Below are 22736 nucleotides of genomic sequence, written 5' to 3'. Positions count from 1 at the left end.
ATCTGGCCCCACCCAGCAGGGCTGAGAAGCCTCAGGCCAAACAATAATCAGGGTGGGAAGGCAGCCCCGCCCACCAGCAAACCGGCTGCCCAAATGCACCCCAGGCACACAGCCACCTCTTATCTCACCCAGAGACAAAGCCCCACCAACCAGAGGGATAAGAATCAACTCCACCTTCCAGTGGGCAGGCACCAGTCCCTCCCATCAGGAAGCCTGCAGCAAGCCCCCACACTAACTTCAGCCACAAGGGGGGCAGAAGCAAGAGAGGCTACAACCCTACTGTCTGCAAAAAGGAGACCACACCAAAAATCTATACAAATTGAAAAGGCAGAGAATTATGACTCAGATAAGAGAATAAGAAAAAACCCCAGAGGAGTTCCTGTCGTGATGCAGTGGAAACGAACCAGACTAGGAACCATGAGGTTGTGGGTTTGATCCCTGGCCTTGCTCAGTGGGTTAAGGACCCAGTGTTGCCACTGCCGTGAGCTATGGTGTAGGTTACAGACGAGGCTTGGATCCCGCATTACTGTGGATTAGGCTGGCAGCTGAAGCTCTGATTCGACCCATACCTGGGAAACTCCATATGCTCAGGGGGATGTGGCCATAAAAAGCAAAAAAAAAAAAACAAAAAACACCCCAGAAAAACAACTACGTGATCTGAAGATTAGCAACCTCCATGAAAAAGACTTCTGACTAATGATACTAAAGATGATTCAAAATCTTAGAAATAAACTGGAGGCAAAGACTGATATAAGAACCATTGAACAAAGAGAAGATTTATGGATTAAGCAAGCAGAGATGCAAAATACAATAAATAAAATAAAGTTACTAAAAGGAACCAACAGCAGAATACAGGATGCAGAAGAATGAATAAGTGAGGTGGAGGACAGACTACTGGAAATCACTGATGCAAAACAGAAAAGAGAAAAAAGATTGAAAAGAAATGAAGACAGTCTACGAGAACTCCAGGACAAAGTTAAACAAACCAACATCTACTTTATAGCAGTGCCAGAAGGAGAAAAAAGAGAAAGAGCCAGAGAAAATATCTGAAAAGCTAATAGATGAAAACTTCATTAACATGGGCAAGGAAACACTCACTCAAATCCAGGAAGCACAATTAATACCATATAAAATAAACCCAAGGAGGAATACCCCAAGACACATATTAATCAAACTGATCAAAACTAAAGAAAAAAATATTGAAAGCTGCCAGGGAAAAGAAACAAATAACATACAAGGGAATCCCCAATAAGGCTACTGGCTGATTTTTCAGCAGAAACTCTGCAGGCCAGAAGGGAGTTGTATAATACACTTAACAGGATGAAAAGAAAAAAACTTCCAACCAAGATTACATTACCCAGTGAGGCTCTCATTCAGATTTGAAGGAGAAATCAAAAGCTTTACAGACAATAAAAAGCTAAGAGAATGCAGCACCACTAGACCAGCTTTACAACAAATACTAAAAGAACTTCTCTAGGTGGAAAAGAAAAGGCCATAACTAGATACAAAAATATTACAAATGACAAGGCTCACCAGTAAAGGCATACATATAGTAGAGAGAAGAAATTTTCCACACACAAATATGCTACTAAAACCAGAAATCGTGAGGAGGGTACACATGCAGAATACTAGAGATGCATTTGCAGTTAAGAGATCAACAACTTAAAACAATCTTGTGTGTATAGATTCCTATATCAAAACTTCATGGTAACTGCAAACCAAAAATCTACGATAGATACACACACAATTAAGAAAATGCAATCCAAATACAACTCTAAAGACAGTCATCAAACCCCAAGAGAACAAAAGAAGGAGGGAAGAAAAAAGATCAACGACAAAAACAAATCCAAAACAGTTAATAAAATGGCAGTAAGAACATGCGTACCAATAATTACCTTAAATGAAATGGGCTAAATGCCCCAACCAAAAGAGAGACTAGCTGAATGGATACCCATACATATGTTGTCTTCAAGAGACCCACTTTAGCTCTAGGGACACATATAAATTGAAAGTGAGAGGATGGAAGAAAATATTCCATGCAAACAGAAATCAAAAGAGAGCTGGAGTAGCAATACTCACATCAGACAAAATAGACCTTAAAATAATGAATATCATGAAGTTCCTGTTGTTGTGCCCAGTGGAAATGAATCTGACTAGTAACCATGAGGTTGCAGGTTCAATCCCTGGCCTCTCTCAGTGGGTTAAGGATCTGGCATTGTCATGAGCTGTGTGGTGTAGGTCGCAGACGAGGCTCGGATCCTGCATTGCTGATGCTACCGCATAGGCTGGCAGCTGTAGCTCCCCTTCGATCGCTAGCCTGGGAACCTCCATATGCCACAAAAGCAGGCTTAAAAAGCCAAAAAAAAAAAAAAAAAAGAAAAGAAAAGGAAAAGAAGTTACAACAGACATCACAGAAATACAAAAGATGTTAAGAGACTACTACAACTAACTATATGCCAATAAAATGGACAACCTAAAAAATTCTTAGAAAAGCACAGTCTTCCAAGACTAACCCAAGAATAAATAGAAAAGATGAACAGACAAATCACAAGTACTGAAATTGAAAAGTGATTTAAAAACTTCCAACAGGAGTTCCCATCGTGGCTTAATGGTTAACAAATCTGACTAGGAACCATGAGGTTGTGGGTTCAATCCCTGGCCTCAATCAGTGGGTTAAGGGTCCAGTGTTGCCGTGAGCTGTGGTGTAGGTTGCAGACGTGGCTTGGATCCCGTGTTGCTGTGGCTCTGGCGTAGGCTGGCAGCTACAGCTCCGGTTCAACCCCTAGCCTGGGAAACTCCATATGCCACGGGAGCAGCCCAAGAAATGGCAAAAAGACAAAAAAATGAATAAAAATAAAACTTCCAACAAACAAAAGTCCAGGACCAGATGGCTTCACAGGTGAATTCTATAAAAAATCTGGAAAAGAGTTAACACCTAACATTCTAAAACTATTCCAAAAAATTGCAGAGGAAGGAAAACTCCCAAACTCATTCTCTGAGGCCAACATTGCCCTGATACCAAAACCAGACAAAGATACCACAAAAAAAATGAAAATTACAGGCCAATATTACTGATGAATATAGATGGAAAAATCTTCAACAAGATAATAGCAAACTGAATCCAGCAATACATTAAAAGGATCAGGAGTTCCCATTGCAGTGCAGCAGAAACAAATCTGACTAGGAACCATGAGGTTGTGGGTTCAGTCCCTGGTCTCTCTCAGTGGGTTAAGGATCTGGAGTTGTCATGAGCTGTGGTGTAGGTCACAGATGCAGCTCGGATCCTGCACTGCTGTGGCTGTGGCATAGGCTGGCAGCTGCAGCTCCAATTTGATGCCTAGCCTGGGAACCTCTACATGCTGCGAGTGTGGCCGTAAAAAGCAAAAAAAAAAAAAACCCCACAAAAACCAAAACAAAAAAATACATTAAAAGGATCGTACACCATGATCAAGTGAGATTCATCCCAGGGATGCAAGGATTTTTCACTATCCTCAAATCAATCGATGTGATACACCACATTAACACACTGAAGAATAAAAACCATACGATCCTCTCAATAGACAAAGAAAAAGCCTTCAACAAAATCCAACACCCATTTCTGATAAAAACCCTCCAGAAAGTGGGCATAGAGGGAATCTACCTCAATATAATAAAGGCCATATATCACAAACCCACAGCTAACATCATTCTCATTGGTGAAAAGCCGAAAAAATTCCTGCTGAGATCTCAAGCAACACAAGGATGTCTGCTCTCATCACTACTATTCAACATAGGTTGGGAAGTCCTAGCCATGACAATCAGAGAAGTAAAAGAAATAGAAGGAATCCAAATTGGAAAGGAAGAAGTAAAACTATCAATGTTTGCAGATGACACGATACTATACCTAGAAAATCCTAAAGACTCTACCAAAAAACTGTTAGAGCTCATCAATGCCTTTGGCAAAGTTGCAGGATACAAAATTAATACACAGAAATTGACTGAATTTCTATATACTAACAACAAATGATCAGAAAGTGAAATCAGGGAAGCAATCCCATTTACCACCACATTAAAAAGAATAAAATACCTGGGAATAAACCTACCTAAAGAGACAAAAGACCTGTACCATGAAAACCATAAGATGCTGATGAAAGAAATCAAAGATGACACACACAGATACCATATTCTTGGATTGGAAGAATCAATGTATCAAAATGACTATACTACCAAATGCAATCCACAGATTCAATACAATCCCTATCAAATTACCAATAGCATTTTTCACAGAACAAGAACAAAATATTTTTTCTTTCTTCTTTTTTTTTCTTTTTAGGGCTGCACCCACAGCATATGGAGGTTCCCAGGCTAGGGGTCGAATCAGAGCCAGTAGCTGCTGGCTTACACCACAGCCACAGCAATGCAGGATCCAAGCCATGTCTGTGACCACAGCTCTTGGCAATGCTGGATCCTTAACCCACTGAGCGAGGCCAGTAATCAAACCCACAACCTCATGATTACTAGTGAGATTCATTTCCACTGTGCCACAACAGGAACTACCAAGAACAAAATATTTTAAAACTTGTTTGGAAACACAAAAGACCAAGAATGGCCAAAGCGATCATGAGAAAGAAAAATGGGGCTGAAGGAATCAGGCTCCCTGCCTTCAGACTGTACTACAAAGCTACAGTCATCAAAACAGTATTACTGGCACAGAAACAAAAATAGAGATCAGTGGAACAGGAAAGAAAGCCCGGAATTAAACCCATGCACCTATGGTCAACTAATATATGATAAATGAAGCAAGAATATACGATGGAGAAAAGACAGCACCTTCAGTAAGTGGTGCTGGGAAAACTGGATGGCTATAGGTAAAAGAATGAAACTAGAATACTCCTTAATGCCACACACAAAAATAAACTCAAAATGGATTAAAGACCTAAATTTAGGACTGAATACCAAAAAACTCAGTCTAGAGGAAAACAGGCCAAACACTCTGATGTAAACCACAGCAATAGCTTCTCAGATCTACCTCCTAGAGTAATGACAATAAAAACAAAAATAAGCCAATGGGACCTAAAAGCTTTTACACAGCAAAGGAAAACCTAAACAAAATGAAGAGACAACCCACAGGATGGAGAAAATATTTGCAAATGAAGTGACTGATGGGGGATTAATCTCCAAAGTGTATAAACAACTCCTATAATTCAATACCAAAAAACAAACAACCCAATAAAAAATGAGCAAGATCTAAAAAGATAATTCTCCAAAGAAGACATACAGATGGCCAAAAAACACATGAAAATATGTTCAACATCACTAATTATTAGAGAAATACAAATCAAAACCTTACACCAGCCAGAATGGCCATCATCGAAAAGTGTATTAATACCAAATCCTGGAGAGGATGTGGAGAAAAGGGAACCCTCTTACACTGTTGGTGGGAATGTAAATTGGTGCAACCACTATGGAAAACAGTACGGAGATTCCTCAAAAAACAAAAAATAGTATTACCATATGATCCAGCAATCCCAATCCTGGGCATCTCTTCAGAGGAAATTATGACTTGAAAAGATACATGCACCCCAATGTTCACTGCAGCACTATATACAACAGCCAAGGCATGGAAGGAACCTAAATGTCTACTGACAGAGGAGTGGATAAAGAAGATGCGGTATATATATACAATGGAATATTATTCCGCCATAAAAAGGGGAGTTCCCATCATGGTGCAGCAGAAATGAATCTGACTACAAACCATGAGGTTGTGGGTTCCATCCCTGGCCACCCTCAGTGGGTTAAGGATCTGGTGTTGACATGAGCTTTGGTGTAGGTCACAGACGTGGCTCAGATCCAGTGTTGCTGTGGCTCTGGAGTAGGCTGGCAGCTATAGCTCCAATTAGACCCCTCGCCTGGGAACCTCCATATGCTGCAAGTGTGGCCCTAAAAGTACAAAAGACATTAAAAAAAAAAAAAAAGGAATGAAATAATGGCATTTGCAGCAACATAGGTGGACCTAGAAGTTATCATGCTAAATGAAATTAGTCCGACAGTGAGACATAAGCATCATAATGCTATCACTTATAGGTATAATATTAAAAAAAAGGACACAATGAACTTATTTGCAGAATAGCAACAGATCCACAGACTTTGAAAAATTTATGGTTACCAAAGGAGAAGGTTGGAGGGAGGGATGGATTGGTTTGGGATAGAAATGTTCTAAAAGTAGACTGTGATGATGGCTGTGCAACTATAAAAAAAACAAAACACTGAATTAAAAAAAAAAAGATTTATTTGAAGCTATTTCCCCTAAAGTACTACTTTACATAAAAATAAACTTCAGCAGAGAAAGCTTTCAGTTAGGAAAGCACTATACAATTTTTATTCAAAAATGTTCATGCCAGAAGTACATGATCCACTCTTTATAAAAATATCCTCTTTGAACTGTACTTCCTTTAAATAATACCAAACCTTGAGGTCAGAGCTGCTGCCGTCGCCATGACCCACGGTAACCAGTGCGAGCTCACCCTCCAGAAAAATATGAAAAAGCATAGCGACTCGCTTAAGGGAAAGTGCCGAGATGACGGGCTTTCTGCTGCCACCCATAAGCAGGGACTCAGAGATAATGCAGCAGAAGCAGAAAAAGGCAAACGAGAAGGAGGAGGAACCCAAGTAGCTTTGTGCTTCATGTCCAACCCTCTTGCCCTTCGCCTGTGTGCCTGGAGCCAGTCCCACCACGCTCACGTTTTCTCCTGTAGCACTCACAGGTCTCAGCACGGATGCATTCCCTTTGACTTGAGTCTGCAGCAGGTTCTTTCCATGCTTCCTTCCCCTCAGCTAGCCTCTCTCTCCCTGGACCACTCCTGGGGCAGGGTGAGGAGGTTACCCCTTCTCAGTGTTTTTTATTCCTTGGGGCTCACCCCAAAGTGTTAAAAGTAGCTTTGTAATTCAATAATAAATAAATACTACCAAACCTTGTAAAGATGAGTATAATAATTATAAAGTTTCATATATGAATTGGCTTGTACATATAAAATGCTTATTTTTGGATGCTTCCTAGGTCTGTCAAAGACCATCTTTTAACAACTGTAATCATCCCATGAGTCACCAGGTACTTGAAATACATACAACAGTGGCTTAACTTGGTTTAATTTTACTATATGCAAAATCAAACAAATCTGCTGCTTTTATATGAAAATTACTTTCATAACAATAAATCTTACTTTTGGAGTGGAAATATTAAGCAATTTCTGAATGACCTGGGGGGGGGAAACAATAGAAAGTATTTCATACCTGCTTTATGGCAGTTACTGTTATCACAAAGAACAATGGAAGCCCACTGGTAATTGGACTGGTAGGTGTATCAATCATAAGCTAGAATAAAAAGAAGGAATTCAGAGTATTATATTTTATATCATACACAACACACTATTAACATCCAGAATCTCAAAAATATCTGAAAACATTATACAAAATATGTATTATGGTCCAGAGTGAAAAAATAATAGAAGAGATACTATACAGTGAACATAATTTAATTCAGCTTCACAGTCCACTTTGTTGGCTTTTATGTGGGGCTAGCAGGATATCTAAATCTACTGCATTCCCACTAATATTGTTAGAGCAGACTGAGTCACTCTGCTTTCTCTACACACAAAGTACTTCAGGTCTTCCTCAGGGAGCTAGAGCTGCTCAGAATTCATTTCATATTTTTCTCCCTATCCTGAGAAATGCTGAAGTCTGTCAGTTTTTACCCTGAAATCCAGAAAAAACTCATCACTTTTAGAGAACAAGAAATGGGACTGTGGGGGTTCCCTTGTGGCACAGTGGGTTGAAGATCTGATGTTGTCTCTACGGCAGCTCAGGTTGCTGCTGAGGTACGGGTTCAATCCTCAGCCCGGCACAGTGGGTTAAGGCTCTGGCATTGCTGCAGCTGTGGCAAAGGTCACAGCTACAGCCTGGATTTGATCCCTGGCCCAGGAACTTCCAAAGTTGTGGATACAGCCAAAAAAAAAAAAAAAAGAACCAAAGAAGAAGAAATAGGACTATAGAAAGGGGTTTTTCTACAAGTGATTTTGCTACATCTAGCAGAACCCGAGGGATACAACTTAGAAAATGATGCTGCAATTATGATCTAAATCATGAAGTTGAAGCTTCAATAAACTTCTGGAGAAGTAAAGAAATATTTTCAGTTATTGTATTTGGTTATTTATAATATGGGCCTAGTGATTTATTAATATTCCTTTACTTTGGCTAGGCCAATTAAATTTGTTCTATTCCACAGACAAACCGAATTTCTGATCTTAACTAGTAATTTCACAAATGTGTACTACATGGACGTGGTTAGTATAATACACCTCTTATTTTTACAACCAAACCAAGCTAATGTTCTACTGATAAAAAATAATAATAATAAAAAAAATCAGAAGTTCCCTTTCTGTTCACGAAGGAAAACAATTTAAAAAAAAGTTTCCTCAAGCTTTAGTGATTCTTCACAAGCCTTTTTTTTTTTTTCTTTTCAAAGCACAGGTTCTATGGAAAAAAAAAGTTCAGAATTTATACAAAAATTCAATGCCACACTGAAAGGACTACTAAGGTATTATCAGAAAAGAATAATCTCTTTAAAAGAAAATGACCATCACTAATTTTAAACTCTGACTTATACTCATTTCACAAGCTATTCCCTTCATATTTTGAAATTAGGGGGGGGAAAAAAGCACAACATGAAAATTAAGACACTGCCAAACAGCTTATAATGACCAAAGATTTAAGAAAACAGCCCCCTGGATAAAAACCTACACTCATGGGGAGTCCTAAAAACTATTAATTAAAAAAATTTCTTTTTCCTGCTTTACAGCATTACCCACAGCACATGGGAGTTCTTAAGACAGAGGCTGAATGAGAGCTGCAGCTGCAGGCCTATGCCACAGCCACAGCAACACCAGATCCAAGCCACATCTGCCACTTATGCTGCAGCCTGCGGCAAAGCTGAATGCTTAACCCACAGAGTGAGGCCAGGGATTGAACCTGTATCCTTACAGAGATAACACGAGGTCCTTAACCCGCTAAGCCACAATAAGAACTCCAAAAATTTTAATGAAAGTAAAATTTAAATTAAAAATAAGCCTTCTTTCTTAAAGATTTACTTTATACAAAGATGGTTCCATAGGCAGAAACGTGTCAAAAACATGTGCTGTATATTAAAAACCAAAATATTAATGTTCCGAGGCAGAACATCTGAAAGAATGTTATTTTCATTGTTTTGATCATGAATATCAGCATATCAGTGATAAAGCAAAATACAACTAATCTTAAAATTCACAGGCTATTTTTCAGACATCTAGATGTGGTTTAAATTACTGTATTCACTGAATACAATGGGGAAGCTCTGCAGAAAAAAAAAAATGGTCCCAAAGTCAAATGATTTAGAATACAATGTAACTTTTCTCTAAAGATAACTTTTTAGAATCCATGTCTATAAACTTAACTTAGGGAGTGATAAAGCTTACCTGAACCAAAAATATGATAAGAAAATAAAAGTTTGCCACTCTTCTGAATTGTTCAAATAAATTTTTTGGAACAAAATTCCATACAGTATACTGAAAAAAAGGGGGAGATCATTTAGTTAATATTTTAAATAATATATAATATATACATACAATAATAATAAAACTAGTATCAGATTAAGCCCTTAGACAAATTCATGTAACTCTTGATGCTACAAAACTACCTGGTTTTTGGAGTTCCCGTCATGGCTCAGTGGTTAGTTAACAAATCGGACTAGGAATCATGAGGTTTTGGGTTTGATCTCTGACCTTGCTCAGTGGGTTAAGGATCCGGCGCTGCAGTGAGCTGTGGTGTAGGTTGCGGATGCAGCTCGGATCCCGAGTTGCTGAGGATCTGGGGTAGGCTGGCAGCTACAGCTCTGATTCAACCCCTAGCCTGGGAACCTCCATATGCTGCAGGTGCAGCCCTAGAAAAGACAAAAAACAAACAAACAACTACCTGGCTTTTAGAGTGTCAGGATTTTTATTCTATTTTTTTCTTTCTTTTACTGTTTATTGGCAAATTTGATATAATTTTTTTTAATGAGATAAAACTGGAACCCATCAACTTTGCTATTAAACTGATTTTTTTTTAAAGTTGGAGATGGCAGATCTAAAATATTTTAATAATTTCTTTTGGATTCTGGTTTCACAAAACTAAACCTAATTCTAGATAAGTAAGAGTTGGCAGAAATGCTAACACTAGATTCAATTTCTTTTATATTTTATTTTAGCTCATGTCAGAAACAGAGGAAATGGTATTATTCAATTATTCCTTGTTAAGCAGGGGATATGGAGAATGACCTAGAATGTGAAAAAGATTAAAATTTACTTTAGATAAGTAATCACTGGTATAACCATCAAGAAAACCTCATAAAGGACATAAAAATCTGTCACAATGTCTTTTTTTTTTTTTTTCCCCCCGGCCATGCCAGCAGCATGTGGAAGTTCCCGGGCCAGGGAATGAACCCATGCCACAGCAGCATCCAAGCCACTGCAGTGACAAGGCCCGATCCTTAACCAACTGTGCTACAAGAGAACTCTACAATGTCAATTTTTAAAGTAAAACAGTATAATATAGAGTATAATGATCACGAACATAGATGGTAAAGTGTTAAACTATTGTGGCCTAAATCTTAACCCAAGGTCACTAAATGACCTTGGATCTAATCTCTCTGTTTCTCACTTTGTACCTCTATAAAGTGAGGACAATAATAATCATACTGTATGGGGTTGTTAAGATTAAATAAGCTAGTACATTTATGAAGTACTTAGGACAGAACCTGGCTCATATTAATTGCCACGTGTCTGTTGTTATATTATCAATCAGTTTATAAGCTTATAATGCTATAACAGAGTACAAATTTTACTTGTGCCACTTACTACTTAAAATAAAATTTTATGCATGAAACAGGGAAACACTTTACATAGTACATTACTTTACCCTATGTACATTCCCCCAGTAGTAAGATCTCTGATATGAGTAACATTGTTTTATTTAGTGCTCTTTCTCCAGCACTTATTATACTACTACTTGGCACACAGCTGGAGATCAAAATTTAAGTTGAATAGATAGATAAATATGGTTGGAAAAAATTTTTTTCTAAGTAACTCTCCTGATATCAGGCAGTGAATGAAGCATCGATGGTTACTGACCAATTCAAGATTTTCTCTGGTGCAGTGTAAAATGATTCTAATTTCTGAATTTTTGTATGTCAGAAACTTGCTTCTTACTTAATCAGTTGAGACCTGAAACATCCTTTCTCATACAAAGAATTTTATAAGTAGGGTTAGGTTCCCGGAAGGGTCCACAAAAGCCTACTTGATCCAAGCGTTTATAAAAAAATAGTGCAATACCTAACAACCTTCTTTTCTTATGTAAAATTGTATTTTCAGTTCTAATCTGGGATACCTGAAACATAATCTCCTGTGGTAGTGGCTCTATAATCTGGGATTGGGAACTATGTTCAGGGCTCTAGAGAGAAGAGAGGTAGATACTTCCTATAATGAAAAGAAGTCACTGGTCAAAACATGTGCATGTGAGATGGGTCAAATCATTGTCAGTTGACCTTAAATGGAATAAAAGGACAGCTTTCCCTAAGAGGTCACAGTTTTCTATGCAGCTTCCTTCAGCACCAGATAAATACATAAAACTTTGTAAGAATTAACTTGGCAGGAGTTCCCATCGTGGCTCAGTGGTTAACAAACCCGACTAATATCCACGAGGACACGGGTTTGACCCTTGGCCTCACTCAGTGGCTTTAGGATCTGGCGTTGCTGTGAGCTGTGGTGTAGGTTGCAGACGGGGGCTTGGATTCCGCATTGCTGTGGCTGTGGTGTAGGCTGGTAGCTGCAGCTCTAATTGGACCCGTAGCCTGGGAACCACCATGTGCCGCAGGTGTGGCTCTAAGAGACAAAAAAAAAAAAAAAAAAAAGAATTAACCTGGCAATGTTCTAATTTTACATCAATCTATTTAAATCATAATAGTGACAATATATTTTGTCTTCCTGAATCTTGTAAAGTGCAACTATATAAAATAAGGTAATTGGTTTCAAGATTTTTTACTTGGCTAGCCCAATAATGCAATGGAAAAACTCAGAATAAATAAAAATTTCTCACGAAAGCTAGCTTACAAATACCAGAAACCATTTCTAGGTTTTCTAAAATACAAACATATTAATAGACTGAATGAGTCTAAATTCTGTGCTTGTCCTGTCATACACAGAGGAGGCGCCCTCATAGAATAATATACTACGAGAAAATACTTCTAAGAAAAATAATAATTCATTATGCCTTAAAATTCTCTTAATTATTATGTAATAATGGTCAAGAACAATGAATTAGAAGTACACCTTCTCGGAGTTCCCGTCGTGGCTCAGTGGTTAACGAATCCGACTAGGAACCAGGAGGTTGCATGTTTGATCCGTGGCATCCCTCAGTGGGTTAAGGATCCAGCGTTGCCATGAGCTGTGGTGCAGGTCTCAGATGCAGCTAGGATCCCGTGTTGCTGTGGTTGTGGTGTAGGCCAGTGGCTACAGCTCCAATTAGACCCCTAGCCTGGGAACCTCCATGTACTGCCGGAGCAGCCCAAGAAATGGCAAAAAGACAAACAAACAAACAAAAAACATTAAACCTAATACTGCATATGAAAAACAGCCATATAAAGATATTTTATTCCAAAAGTTTTCTAGGACATTCAGCTTCCGGTATTGGCAGCCTGTGAACTCCTAGCAGACAATTACAAAACTAGATTAAAACAAACTTTTTAAAATTCTGGAACATGTCCAAGATATAGGCAGAAACTGGAAGAAAGGAGTTCCCACTGTGGCTCAGCAGGTTAAGAACCTGACTAGTATCCATGAGGGTGAGGGTTCAATCCCTGGCCTCGCTCAGTGGGTTAAGATTGCCGCAAGCTGTGGTGTAGGCTGCTGATGCACCTGAGACCTGGTATTGCTGTGGCTCTGGAGTAGGCCTCAACTGCAGCTTCAATTCGACCCCTAGCCTGGGATATTCCATGGGCCGTGGGGCGGCTATAAAAAGACAAAAAAAAAAACCCCAAAAAACTGGAAGAGTTTAACTTCAAAAAAATTATAAATGGAAGAAGTATGTATTATGGTTATGGCTTCTTATCCTGAAGACACTATCCAACTCTCATAGCTATGGCAGCAACAAAACAGTGGTGGAAAACTACCCCCTTATCAGTAAATATGACAGAGATTTAGAGTTCAGGGTGAGGAAAGTAGCTGGAAATTTAAGGGAAAAATATTGATAGTAAACAATGAAGATGACCCATATTCATAACATAAACTATCCAAACCTAGGCTAACAGTTAAACTATGCACCAAAAAAAGAAATAAACTACTGACTGATACTTGCAACATCAACAATGAACCTCAGAAGTATTAAGTAAAAAAAAAGTCAGGCACAAAAGATTTGTACTATATTTATTTGACATTTTAGAAAAGACAAAACCATAGATACAAGCAGATCAGTTGCTAGTGCTAGAGGGAAGGAGGAGGGGGACCGGCTATTAACTTTCTGGGGTAACAAATATATTCTGTATCTTAACCGGGGTGGTGGTCACATGTTACACATTTGTCAGAGCTCATCAAATTATATACTTAAAATTAGTGAATTTTATTGTATATAAATCAGACCCAATTTAAAAAATTAAACTTAAAAATTTTCAAGAAGCAGCAGTATTAGGTTTAATGTTTTTGACCAATTTCATAAATGTAGATATTTAAATAAATATTGTCTCTTTTTCCCCACATATGTGAAGACTATCCTTCTCATTACTTCCTTATTACTTTAATTTCTTGCATCACTTACTAAGAACTGCATCATTAATCTAGAGCTCCTCTATTGTCTTAAATTCTGATATTTCCCCTTCCTGCCCTCTATTTTGGAATCTCTGTCCAAATGAGATGTCACCAATGGGTATGTTGCATATGTAAATAACGTAAAGGCTGGGAAAAAAAGGAATGGGGCAAAGGAACCAATGGCCTAAGACATCTTTTATGAAAAATGAAAATCATGGACTTGCAGAATATACTTGTGGTTGCCAAGGGGGAGGGAGTGGGTTGGCTGGGGAGCTTGGGGTTAACAGATACAAACTACTGCCTTTGGAATGGATTAGCAATGAGATCCTGCTGTGTAGCACTGGGAACTATGTCTAGTCACTTATGATGGAGCATGATAATGTGCAAAAATAGAATGTGTACATGTATGTGTAACTGGGTCACTATGCTGTACAGAAGGAAAAAAAACTATTGGGGAAATAACTATTAAAAAATTACAAAATTAAAAAAAAATGAGATCATGATGAGAGACAAATTATCAGTCACCCTGTGAGGGAGGAAAGGAGCAATATAAAGATGCTTCTTAAGGTGGTTTATTAAGAAACAGCTATGCAGAGCTCCCATTGTGGCTCAGCGGTAAAGAACCTGACTAGTATCCATGAAGATGTACATTTGATTCCTGGCCTCACTCAGTGGGTTAAGGATCCAGTGTTGCCCTAAGCTGTGGTGTAGGATGCAGGTGTGGCTCGGATCCAGTGTTGCTGTGGCTGTGGTATAGGCTGGAAGCTGCAGTTCTGATTCCACCCCTAGCCTGGGAACTTCCATATGCTGTGGAAGACCAAAACGAAGAAAAGAAAAAAAGAAACAGCTGTGCTCAAAGGAGAATTTTACCCTGTCTCTGACTCACACCCTCTATAACTGCACCATCCAGTAAGGTAGCCATTAGTCACATGTGGCCACTAACATTTAAATTAAAATTAAATTAAAAATTTTAAATAAATTAAAAATTAAATTAAGTTTTTCAGTTACATTACCATGTTTCAAGGCCTAAATAGCCCTATGTGACTAATGGCTACCATGTTAGATGCCATGGGAAAAATCTCCATCTTGAGAGAAGAGGCTATTAGCTAACATCATTCTATAATCCTCAGTTTCAAAGTAGACTAAGATAGCTTAAAAATGCCACAGGAAAAAAAATGAAACAAGGAAGAATATGCAAGAGTGAAGTAGTACTTTGGTGCTATAAAATGTTTATGGAAGAGTGATAAAATTGGAGGAAGTCAGGCTTTAAAGTCACATAGAACTGAGTTCAAACTCCTATTTCATCCTTGGGTAAATTATTTCCCAGCAAGTCAACTGAAGAGACTGATATAAATGAGTATAACAACACTTTACAAAAGCTATCTTAAAGTTAATTAAGGATTAAATAACATGAGAAGTACCTAATATAGTACTTAGCACACGGTATAGATATTAATTCTTTAGTTTAATTGGAACTAAAGGTAATTTTTGGCATATTAGCTACCTGATATTAGCAACTAGCATCTTTATTTATTTTACAGTTCACAATTTTGGTTAAGATAAATCTACCAACCACCACTTCCTTGAATTTTTAAGGATATGAATGTATACTAGAATACACAAAAATCACTTTTTAAAACAAAACCGTACATAACAACAGTTTTAATAATAAGTGTTAATTCTTACCTTAGATGAAATGATCCGATTATCTATAAATTTCTGAGGTGTGTAAAGGCCATTCAGAGGAAACCTGTTGGCTATGTAAATAGTTCTTGTGTCACTTTGATGTGGTGGGTCAAAACCCTAAGGTGAAGTAAAAGAAAAATAATGGTCAATAAGGTTCGTTGTTATGATTCTTTACTACTGGTTCTATTTCATTGATTATATTGCACATGTTATTATGGGCCTTGATGTGCATATAGGTTCAATCTGTTTAATTATTAGAAGAGTTATACCATATATGTTTTTTTCCCACAAGTAAACAGGTAATTATCCTCAGATATAAACTAACTATGTAATAACACTTGGTAATGAAAAATAGCCCATACTCTGTCAGAAATGTAACCACAAGAAAAGAATAATAACATAGAAGACCTACAAAAGCATTTAAAGACAAGGCTTCTTTCCTTCCCTTTCATTCCTAGGATTCCCTGCCTTTCTCTTAGGATTTCTAGTCAGTGATGGAAGTCCTATATAGCTAAGGCCTAGTCAGCACATTCCACATCTGATGACAAAGGTTTATTTATTACATTTACTTCTATTATGCCCAGATCAACTTGGTTTCAAAACGCTTTGTTCCCAAAGGCAACAATGGAGAGCAGAGGTTCATTCCACACAAACACTTCTTTGGTCTAGTTACATTACTAATTGACTCTCTGAAAAATGGATATATAATTCTGGCCTCAAATTTAAAAGACCACCTCTTAAGGTACATTTAGTAGTGATCTCTAGTGCAAAAGTTTTCCTGGTGATAAGAATATTGATACTCTATTCTTACAATATTGTACTCTTTTCCAGGGTGGCAAGTGAAATATCAAGACTCCTTTAGTAGACCTAGGGAACCTTCTGACATGCTGAAGGCAATTAACAAATCCAACACTCTTTTTTTTTGGCCTTTTTGCCTTTTCTAGGGCCGCTCCCGTGGCATATGGAGATTCCCAGGCTAGGGGTCCAATTGGAGCCGTAGTCACCGGCCTACACCAGAGCCACAGCAACGCCAGATCCGAGCCGTGTCTGCAACCTACACCACAGCTCACGGCAATGCCAGATACTTAACCCATTGAGCAAGGCCAGGGATCGAACCCGCAACCTCATGGTTCCTAGTCGGATACTTTAACCACTGTGCTACGACGGGAACTCCCCAAGACTCTTTTTTGGTTCTAATAGGAAATGAGTTGAATTCTCTTGGATTTTCAGGGATTAAGAAGGTGGAGTAGAGGGACTAGAGCTCACCTTCTTTCATAAAAGCAACAAAATTACAACCAGTAAACCAACTATAATAGAAAAAATAAAAATGATTAAAAAAAAAAAACTCCATAATTTCAACCAACTGCTGAACAACCTTCAACAAAATAGACTGCAAATTATCAAAAAAAGACATCCTACTCCAGAAGACAAAGAGGAGGCCACATCAAGACCACAGGAGGTGCAATTACACAACATAAGCAGCCCCGTACACACCAGGTCCAGGTGGGCCGCCCAGACTGGAAAGTAACTGTATCACAGAGGCTCACTCACAGAAGTGACAGTTCTGAGCCCCATGTCAGGTTCCCATACCTGGGGATCGGGCATTGGCAGGGGGAGCCCCCAGAGCATTTGGTGTTGAGGGCCAGCAGGGCTCGTGCATAGGAGCTCCACGGGACTGGGGGAAACGGAGATTCTACTCTTGAAAGGCGCCCACAGGCTTTCGTGTGTACTGGGTCCCAGGGCAAAGCAGAGACTCCATAGGAACCTGCGTCAGATCTGAATGCAGTTCCTGGAGGATCTTCTGGGAAAACAGGGGGTGGCTGTGGCTCATTGTGAGGGAAGGATGCTGGAGGCAAAGGTCTTAGGAGTAATCATCAGCGCGTGCTCCTCTAGAGGAGGCCAAGTGGGAAAAATCTGGCCCCACCCAACAGGGCTGAGAAGCCTCAGGCCAAACAATAATCAGGGTGGGAAGGCAGCCCCGCCCACCAGCAAACCGGCTGCCCAAATGCACCCCAGGCACACAGCCACCTCTTATCTCACCCAGAGACAAAGCCCCACCAACCAGAGGGATAAGAATCAACTCCACCTTCCAGTGGGCAGGCACCAGTCCCTCCCATCAGGAAGCCTGCAGCAAGCCCCCACACTAACTTCAGCCACAAGGGGGGCAGAAGCAAGAGAGGCTACAACCCTACTGTCTGCAAAAAGGAGACCACACCAAAAATCTATACAAATTGAAAAGGCAGAGAATTATGACTCAGATAAGAGAATAAGAAAAAAAAAAAAAAAACCCCAGAAAAACAACCATGTGATCTGGAGATTAGCAACCTCCATGAAAAAGACTTTATAGACTGATGATAGTGAAGATGATTCAAGATCTTGGAAATAAACTGGAGGCAAAGACTGATAAATAACAAGAAACAGTAAGCAAAGAAATAGCAAGGAGTGATGCAAAATACAATAAATGAAATAAAAAAGTCATTAGAAGGAACCAACAGAAGAATATGGGAGACAGAAGAATGAATAAGCAAGGTGGAGGACAGACTATTGGAAATCACTGACACAGAACAAAAAAGAGAAAAAAGATTGAAAAGAAATGAAGACAGTCTACGAGAACTCCAGGACAAAGTTAAACAAACCAACATCTACTTTATAAGGGCACCAGAAGGAGAAGAGGGAGAGAAAGGACCAGAGAAAATATGTGAAGAAATAATAGCTGAAAACCTCCCTAACATGGGAAAGGAACCACTCACTTGAATCCAGGAAGCACGAGTACCATATAAAATGAACTGAAAGAGGAACTCCCCAAGACACATATTTGTCAAACTGACCAAAATTACAAGACAAAGAAAATACTGAAAACAGCTAGGGAAAAGAAACAACATATGAGTTCTCATCGTGACTCAGTGGTTAATGAATCTGACTAGGAATCATGAAGTTTCGGGTTTGATCCCTGACCTCACTCAGTGGGTTAAGGATCTGGCATTGCTGTGAGGTGTCATGTAACTCACAGACACAGCTCGGTTCCCGAGTTGCTGTGGCATCAAATCTTTACAGACAAGAAAAAGCTAAGAGAATTCAGCACCACTAGACCAGCTTTGTAACAAATTCTAAAGGAACTTCTCTAGGTGGAAAAGAAAAGGGCACAACTAGATACAAAAATATTACAAATGACAAGGCTCACAGAAAAGGCATACATATAGTAGAGATAGGAAATTTTCCACACACAAATATGCCACCAAAACCAGAAATCGACACAACAGATAGACACACAATTAAGAAAACATAATCCAAATACAACTCTAAAGAGAATCATCAAACCCCAAGAGAAGAAGGGAAGAAAAAAGATCAAAGACAAAAATAAACCCACAACAGTTAATGAAATGCCAGTAAGAACATGCATATCAATAATTACCTTAAATGCAAATGGACTAAATACCCCAACCAAAAGACACAGACTGGCTAAATGGATACAAAAGCAATGCCCATATATAAGCTGTCTTCAAGAGACCCACTTTAGCTCTAAGGACACATATAAATTGAAAGTGAGAGGATGGAAGAAAATGTTCCATGCAAATGGAAATCAAAAGAAAGCCAGAGTAGCAATACTTGCATCAGACAAAACAGACCTTAAAATAAAGAATACCATAAAAGACAAAGAAGAACATTACATAATGATCAAATGATCACTGCAAGAAGAAAATATAGCAATTGCAAATATATATGCACCCACACAGGATCACCATAATATATAAGGCAACTGCTAACCGATCTTAAAAGGAGAAATTGACAATAACATAATAATAGCAGGGGACTTTAACAGCCCACTTACAGCAATAGACAGCTCATCCAGACAGAAAATCAACAAGGAAACACAGGCCTTAAATGATGCATTAGATCAGATGGACTTAATAGCTATAGAATACTCCATCCAAAAGCAGCAGAATACACATTCTTCTCAAGTGCACACGGAACATTCTCTAAGATAGATCACATTCTGGGCCACAAATCAGGCTTCAGTAAGTTTAAGAAAGCTGAAATCATGTGAAGCTTCTTTTCCGACCACAATGCTATACAACTGGAGATCAACAAGAAAAAAACTGCAAAAAAAAAAAAAAGAATTCTGTTGGATTTTCATGTTTTTCATGGTGGTCAAGGGCTATTAACTAGTATTTCTAAGTTATTAAGAGATCTATTAAACTTGGTATTCATAAACTACAATGATCCGCTTTTATATACTAAGGACTCTAAGTAATCTAAGTAATGTGGCTGCCCTTCCATGCTTAGTATCCCTGCAAAATTTCCATTAAGCACATATATACACAGCGAGTGGAAATTCCTGTATTACCTAGAGGAATATTTTGTTTAGCACAACAAAATATATTAGCAGTGCCATAGATGGTTTTCAACTACTGTTGGTTTTAAACATTTGGTGATCTTAGAAACAGCTAATACAGAACTGTGCAAATTAAATGCATTTGTATGCTCCATTAAAAAAAAATTGGAGGAGTTCCCATTTGACTCAGTGCTAACGAACTCAACTAGTATCCCTAAGGACGCAAGATCAACCCTTGGCTTCGCATCAGTGTGTTAAGGATCCAGCATTGCTGTGAGCTATGGTGTAGGCCGCAGATATGGTTTGGATATGGCATGGCTGAGACGGGAAGCCAGCACCTGTAACTCCAACTCAACCCCTAGCCTGGGAACCTCCATATGCTGCGTGGGTACGGTCCCAGAGAGACAAAAAAAAAAAAAAAAAAATCAGTTTCTTCGAGGATAAAATGCAGCACACGTTCATTTTCCTCATAAATTTCTTTTAAACATTTCACAATTGTGTCCTGTAATAACTCATGGGGGGGGGTGTCAGGTTTCAAAATCAGAGTTGGAACTCACTGCTCTATCTAGAATAACAATCATTTTAAAGGTACATGTCATTTATTCATTTAACATATATTTACTGAGTTTAAGCACTTTTTTTAGTCATGAAGGACTATGTGATCTATTATATACCCCAGCAAATTATAACATGCTACAATTCAATAAATTAATGAATGAATAAATAGTTAGAATTCTACTGCAATAATATATGGTTCTTTTTCTCAAAGAGTGGCCATTGGAAGTTTGCCTGTAAAATCCGTAAAACAAAAGAGGGGAACACAGATAATTGAAGCACTAGACTCCATGGAGTATATTTACTCTGCATCTACTCTGTAACCTTGCTAACATAACCCTAAATTACATCTCATGCATGTAAGCTCCTGGGATAGATTAAAGTAAAAAGGAAGTAAATTTGAAGAGTTGAAAGAATATATAAATCTTTAAGAGGATGTCAAGACAACTGAGACTAAGAACCACTGTTATAAAATTTTACTTTTTGCTAAATCCAAGATTATTACTATGTACATCTAAAGAATCAAAAAACAAAACAAAGAAGCTTGCCCAAAATATATTATGCTATTTACACTACAATTTCTCATTCATGACTAGAATATACTATATATATAAATGCACGCACTTTCTAGGAAGCAGATGTTCATCATTCTCTATTCCTTTCTACTGGATGAACCCAATGATACTAAGGTTTGGAACTCCTGCTATTTCTACAATTATTTCAAGGAGATATTTTGAAATGTTTTAAAAAAATCAGTTTTGAACTAAATTGAATTTTAAATTCAGCATCACCATACACCAAGAAATCATAATTTGAAGTAACAATTCCAAAAGGAGAATGATAGTATGTTTTTCCTTATTCTCAAAGATGCTGTAATATCCACTTAAGCATTTTCTGAGTTGTTTTTTCAGTGATTACTTCAAATGATCTTATCCAATCATGTTATAATCAATGGCATGCATATACATGTGGGTCAAGTATTTTTTTCCACAACCCTATTTAAATTCTATATTTGTGACTAAAGTATAAATATAGCTAAGTGTCCTTCATGGAAATTAAGCCTATAACTTCAATTCATTAGCATCATCATCTCTGCAATAAATTCAAGTAGCCGTGAACTGAATAAAAGAATATGACTGTCCAAAAATGAGAAAAGTGACTTAGAGCAGGGCCTCCAGTCTGTGAATTTCTGAAACTATATGCAAATTTGCATATACGTCTATTTTTCTGATGATAGCATAGTTTTCATGAGCTTTTCATGATGTAAAGAAAGTTAGAGCCACTTATCTAAGGTCATATATATGTACACATATACATACACACACACACACATATATGTATATATATTTTGTCTTTTTAGGGCCACACCTGCAACATATGGAGGTTCCCAGGCTAGGAGCTCATGGCAAGGCTGGATCCTCAACCCGCTGAGCAAGGCCAGGGATCGAACTTGCGTTCTCATGGATACTAGTCAGATTCATTTCTGCTGAGCCACAAAGGGAATGCCAATATTCCATATTTTAAAAGTGACACAGAGAATCAATCTTTCAATAATACTTCTACTTTAACAGGAATCAAAACACATGTTATCAAAAGCAATTGTGTAACTACACTGTTAGTGTGAAGTTCAAGTATAGTTTCATGCTATTTCTAGCAAGCATTAACAGCAATTCTATGGTTCTGTACAATCCTAACTCCCTAATCACTAGGTCAAGGCTACATGCCAAGGTTCAGAAGCCTCTGGCATTTATTACACTTTCTGTTGTCATCCCAGACTACCTATTCAAAGCTTGAATCCTTGGATGGCTTGCCTGCTCCTTTCTTCTCTGATTTCATCTTGTCCTGGGCAAAGGAATTGAGATAGATTAATGCTATTGTAGCCATCCTGATTTTACTCTAATGCCTGCTAAAGAGTACAGCTGAGGGAGTTCCCATTGTGGACCAGCAGGTTAAGAACCCAACTAGTATCCATCAGGATTTGGGTTTGATCCCTGGCCTCGCTTAATGGGTTAAGGTCGCAGATGCAGCTCGGATCCTGTGTTGCTGTGTTGTAGGCTGGCAGCTACAGTTCTGATTTGACCCCTAGCCCAGGAACTTCATATGCCACAGGTACAACCATAAGAGAAAAAAAAAAGATAAGAAAAGGTTCAGTTGACCCTTGAATAACTCAAGAGTGAAAGGAGCTGACCTCCACACATCGAAAATCTGCATATAACTTTATAGTTGGCCCTCTGCATCCCTGGATCCTTCCAAATAACAAATCATGTAGTATTGCAGAATTACTACTGAAAACAATCCACATATAAGAGGATCTACAC

At 38.4% G+C, this 22736-nt stretch overlaps 1 protein-coding gene and 1 pseudogene across 5 annotated transcripts in view; one reads left to right on the top strand and one right to left on the bottom strand.

Annotated features, from left to right (window-relative positions):
• The window catches only part of ATP11B (ATPase phospholipid transporting 11B (putative)), a 139582-nt gene that overhangs the window by 95204 nt on the left and 21642 nt on the right, over positions 1–22736 (bottom strand). For 4 of the 5 annotated variants that reach the window (XM_047787270.1, XM_047787231.1, XM_047787221.1 and 1 more), the window contains exons 2-4: positions 15531–15647; positions 9486–9575; positions 7270–7350 (exon numbers count right to left, since the gene is read on the bottom strand). In XM_047787270.1, the coding sequence (XP_047643226.1) occupies positions 7270–7350; positions 9486–9575; positions 15531–15647 (288 nt within the window). The remainder of the gene's footprint in view (positions 1–7269; positions 7351–9485; positions 9576–15530; positions 15648–22736) is intronic. The other variant, XM_047787241.1, reaches the window with a different exon arrangement.
• On the top strand, positions 6475–6731 carry LOC125131121 (small EDRK-rich factor 2-like; annotated as a pseudogene).

Source organism: Phacochoerus africanus, chromosome 1 (assembly GCF_016906955.1).
Source record: "Phacochoerus africanus isolate WHEZ1 chromosome 1, ROS_Pafr_v1, whole genome shotgun sequence".
NCBI lineage: Eukaryota > Metazoa > Chordata > Mammalia > Artiodactyla > Suidae > Phacochoerus > Phacochoerus africanus.
The sequence above is the reverse complement of the archived record's forward strand: the minus strand, read 5'-3'. Positions and strand labels throughout refer to the sequence as shown.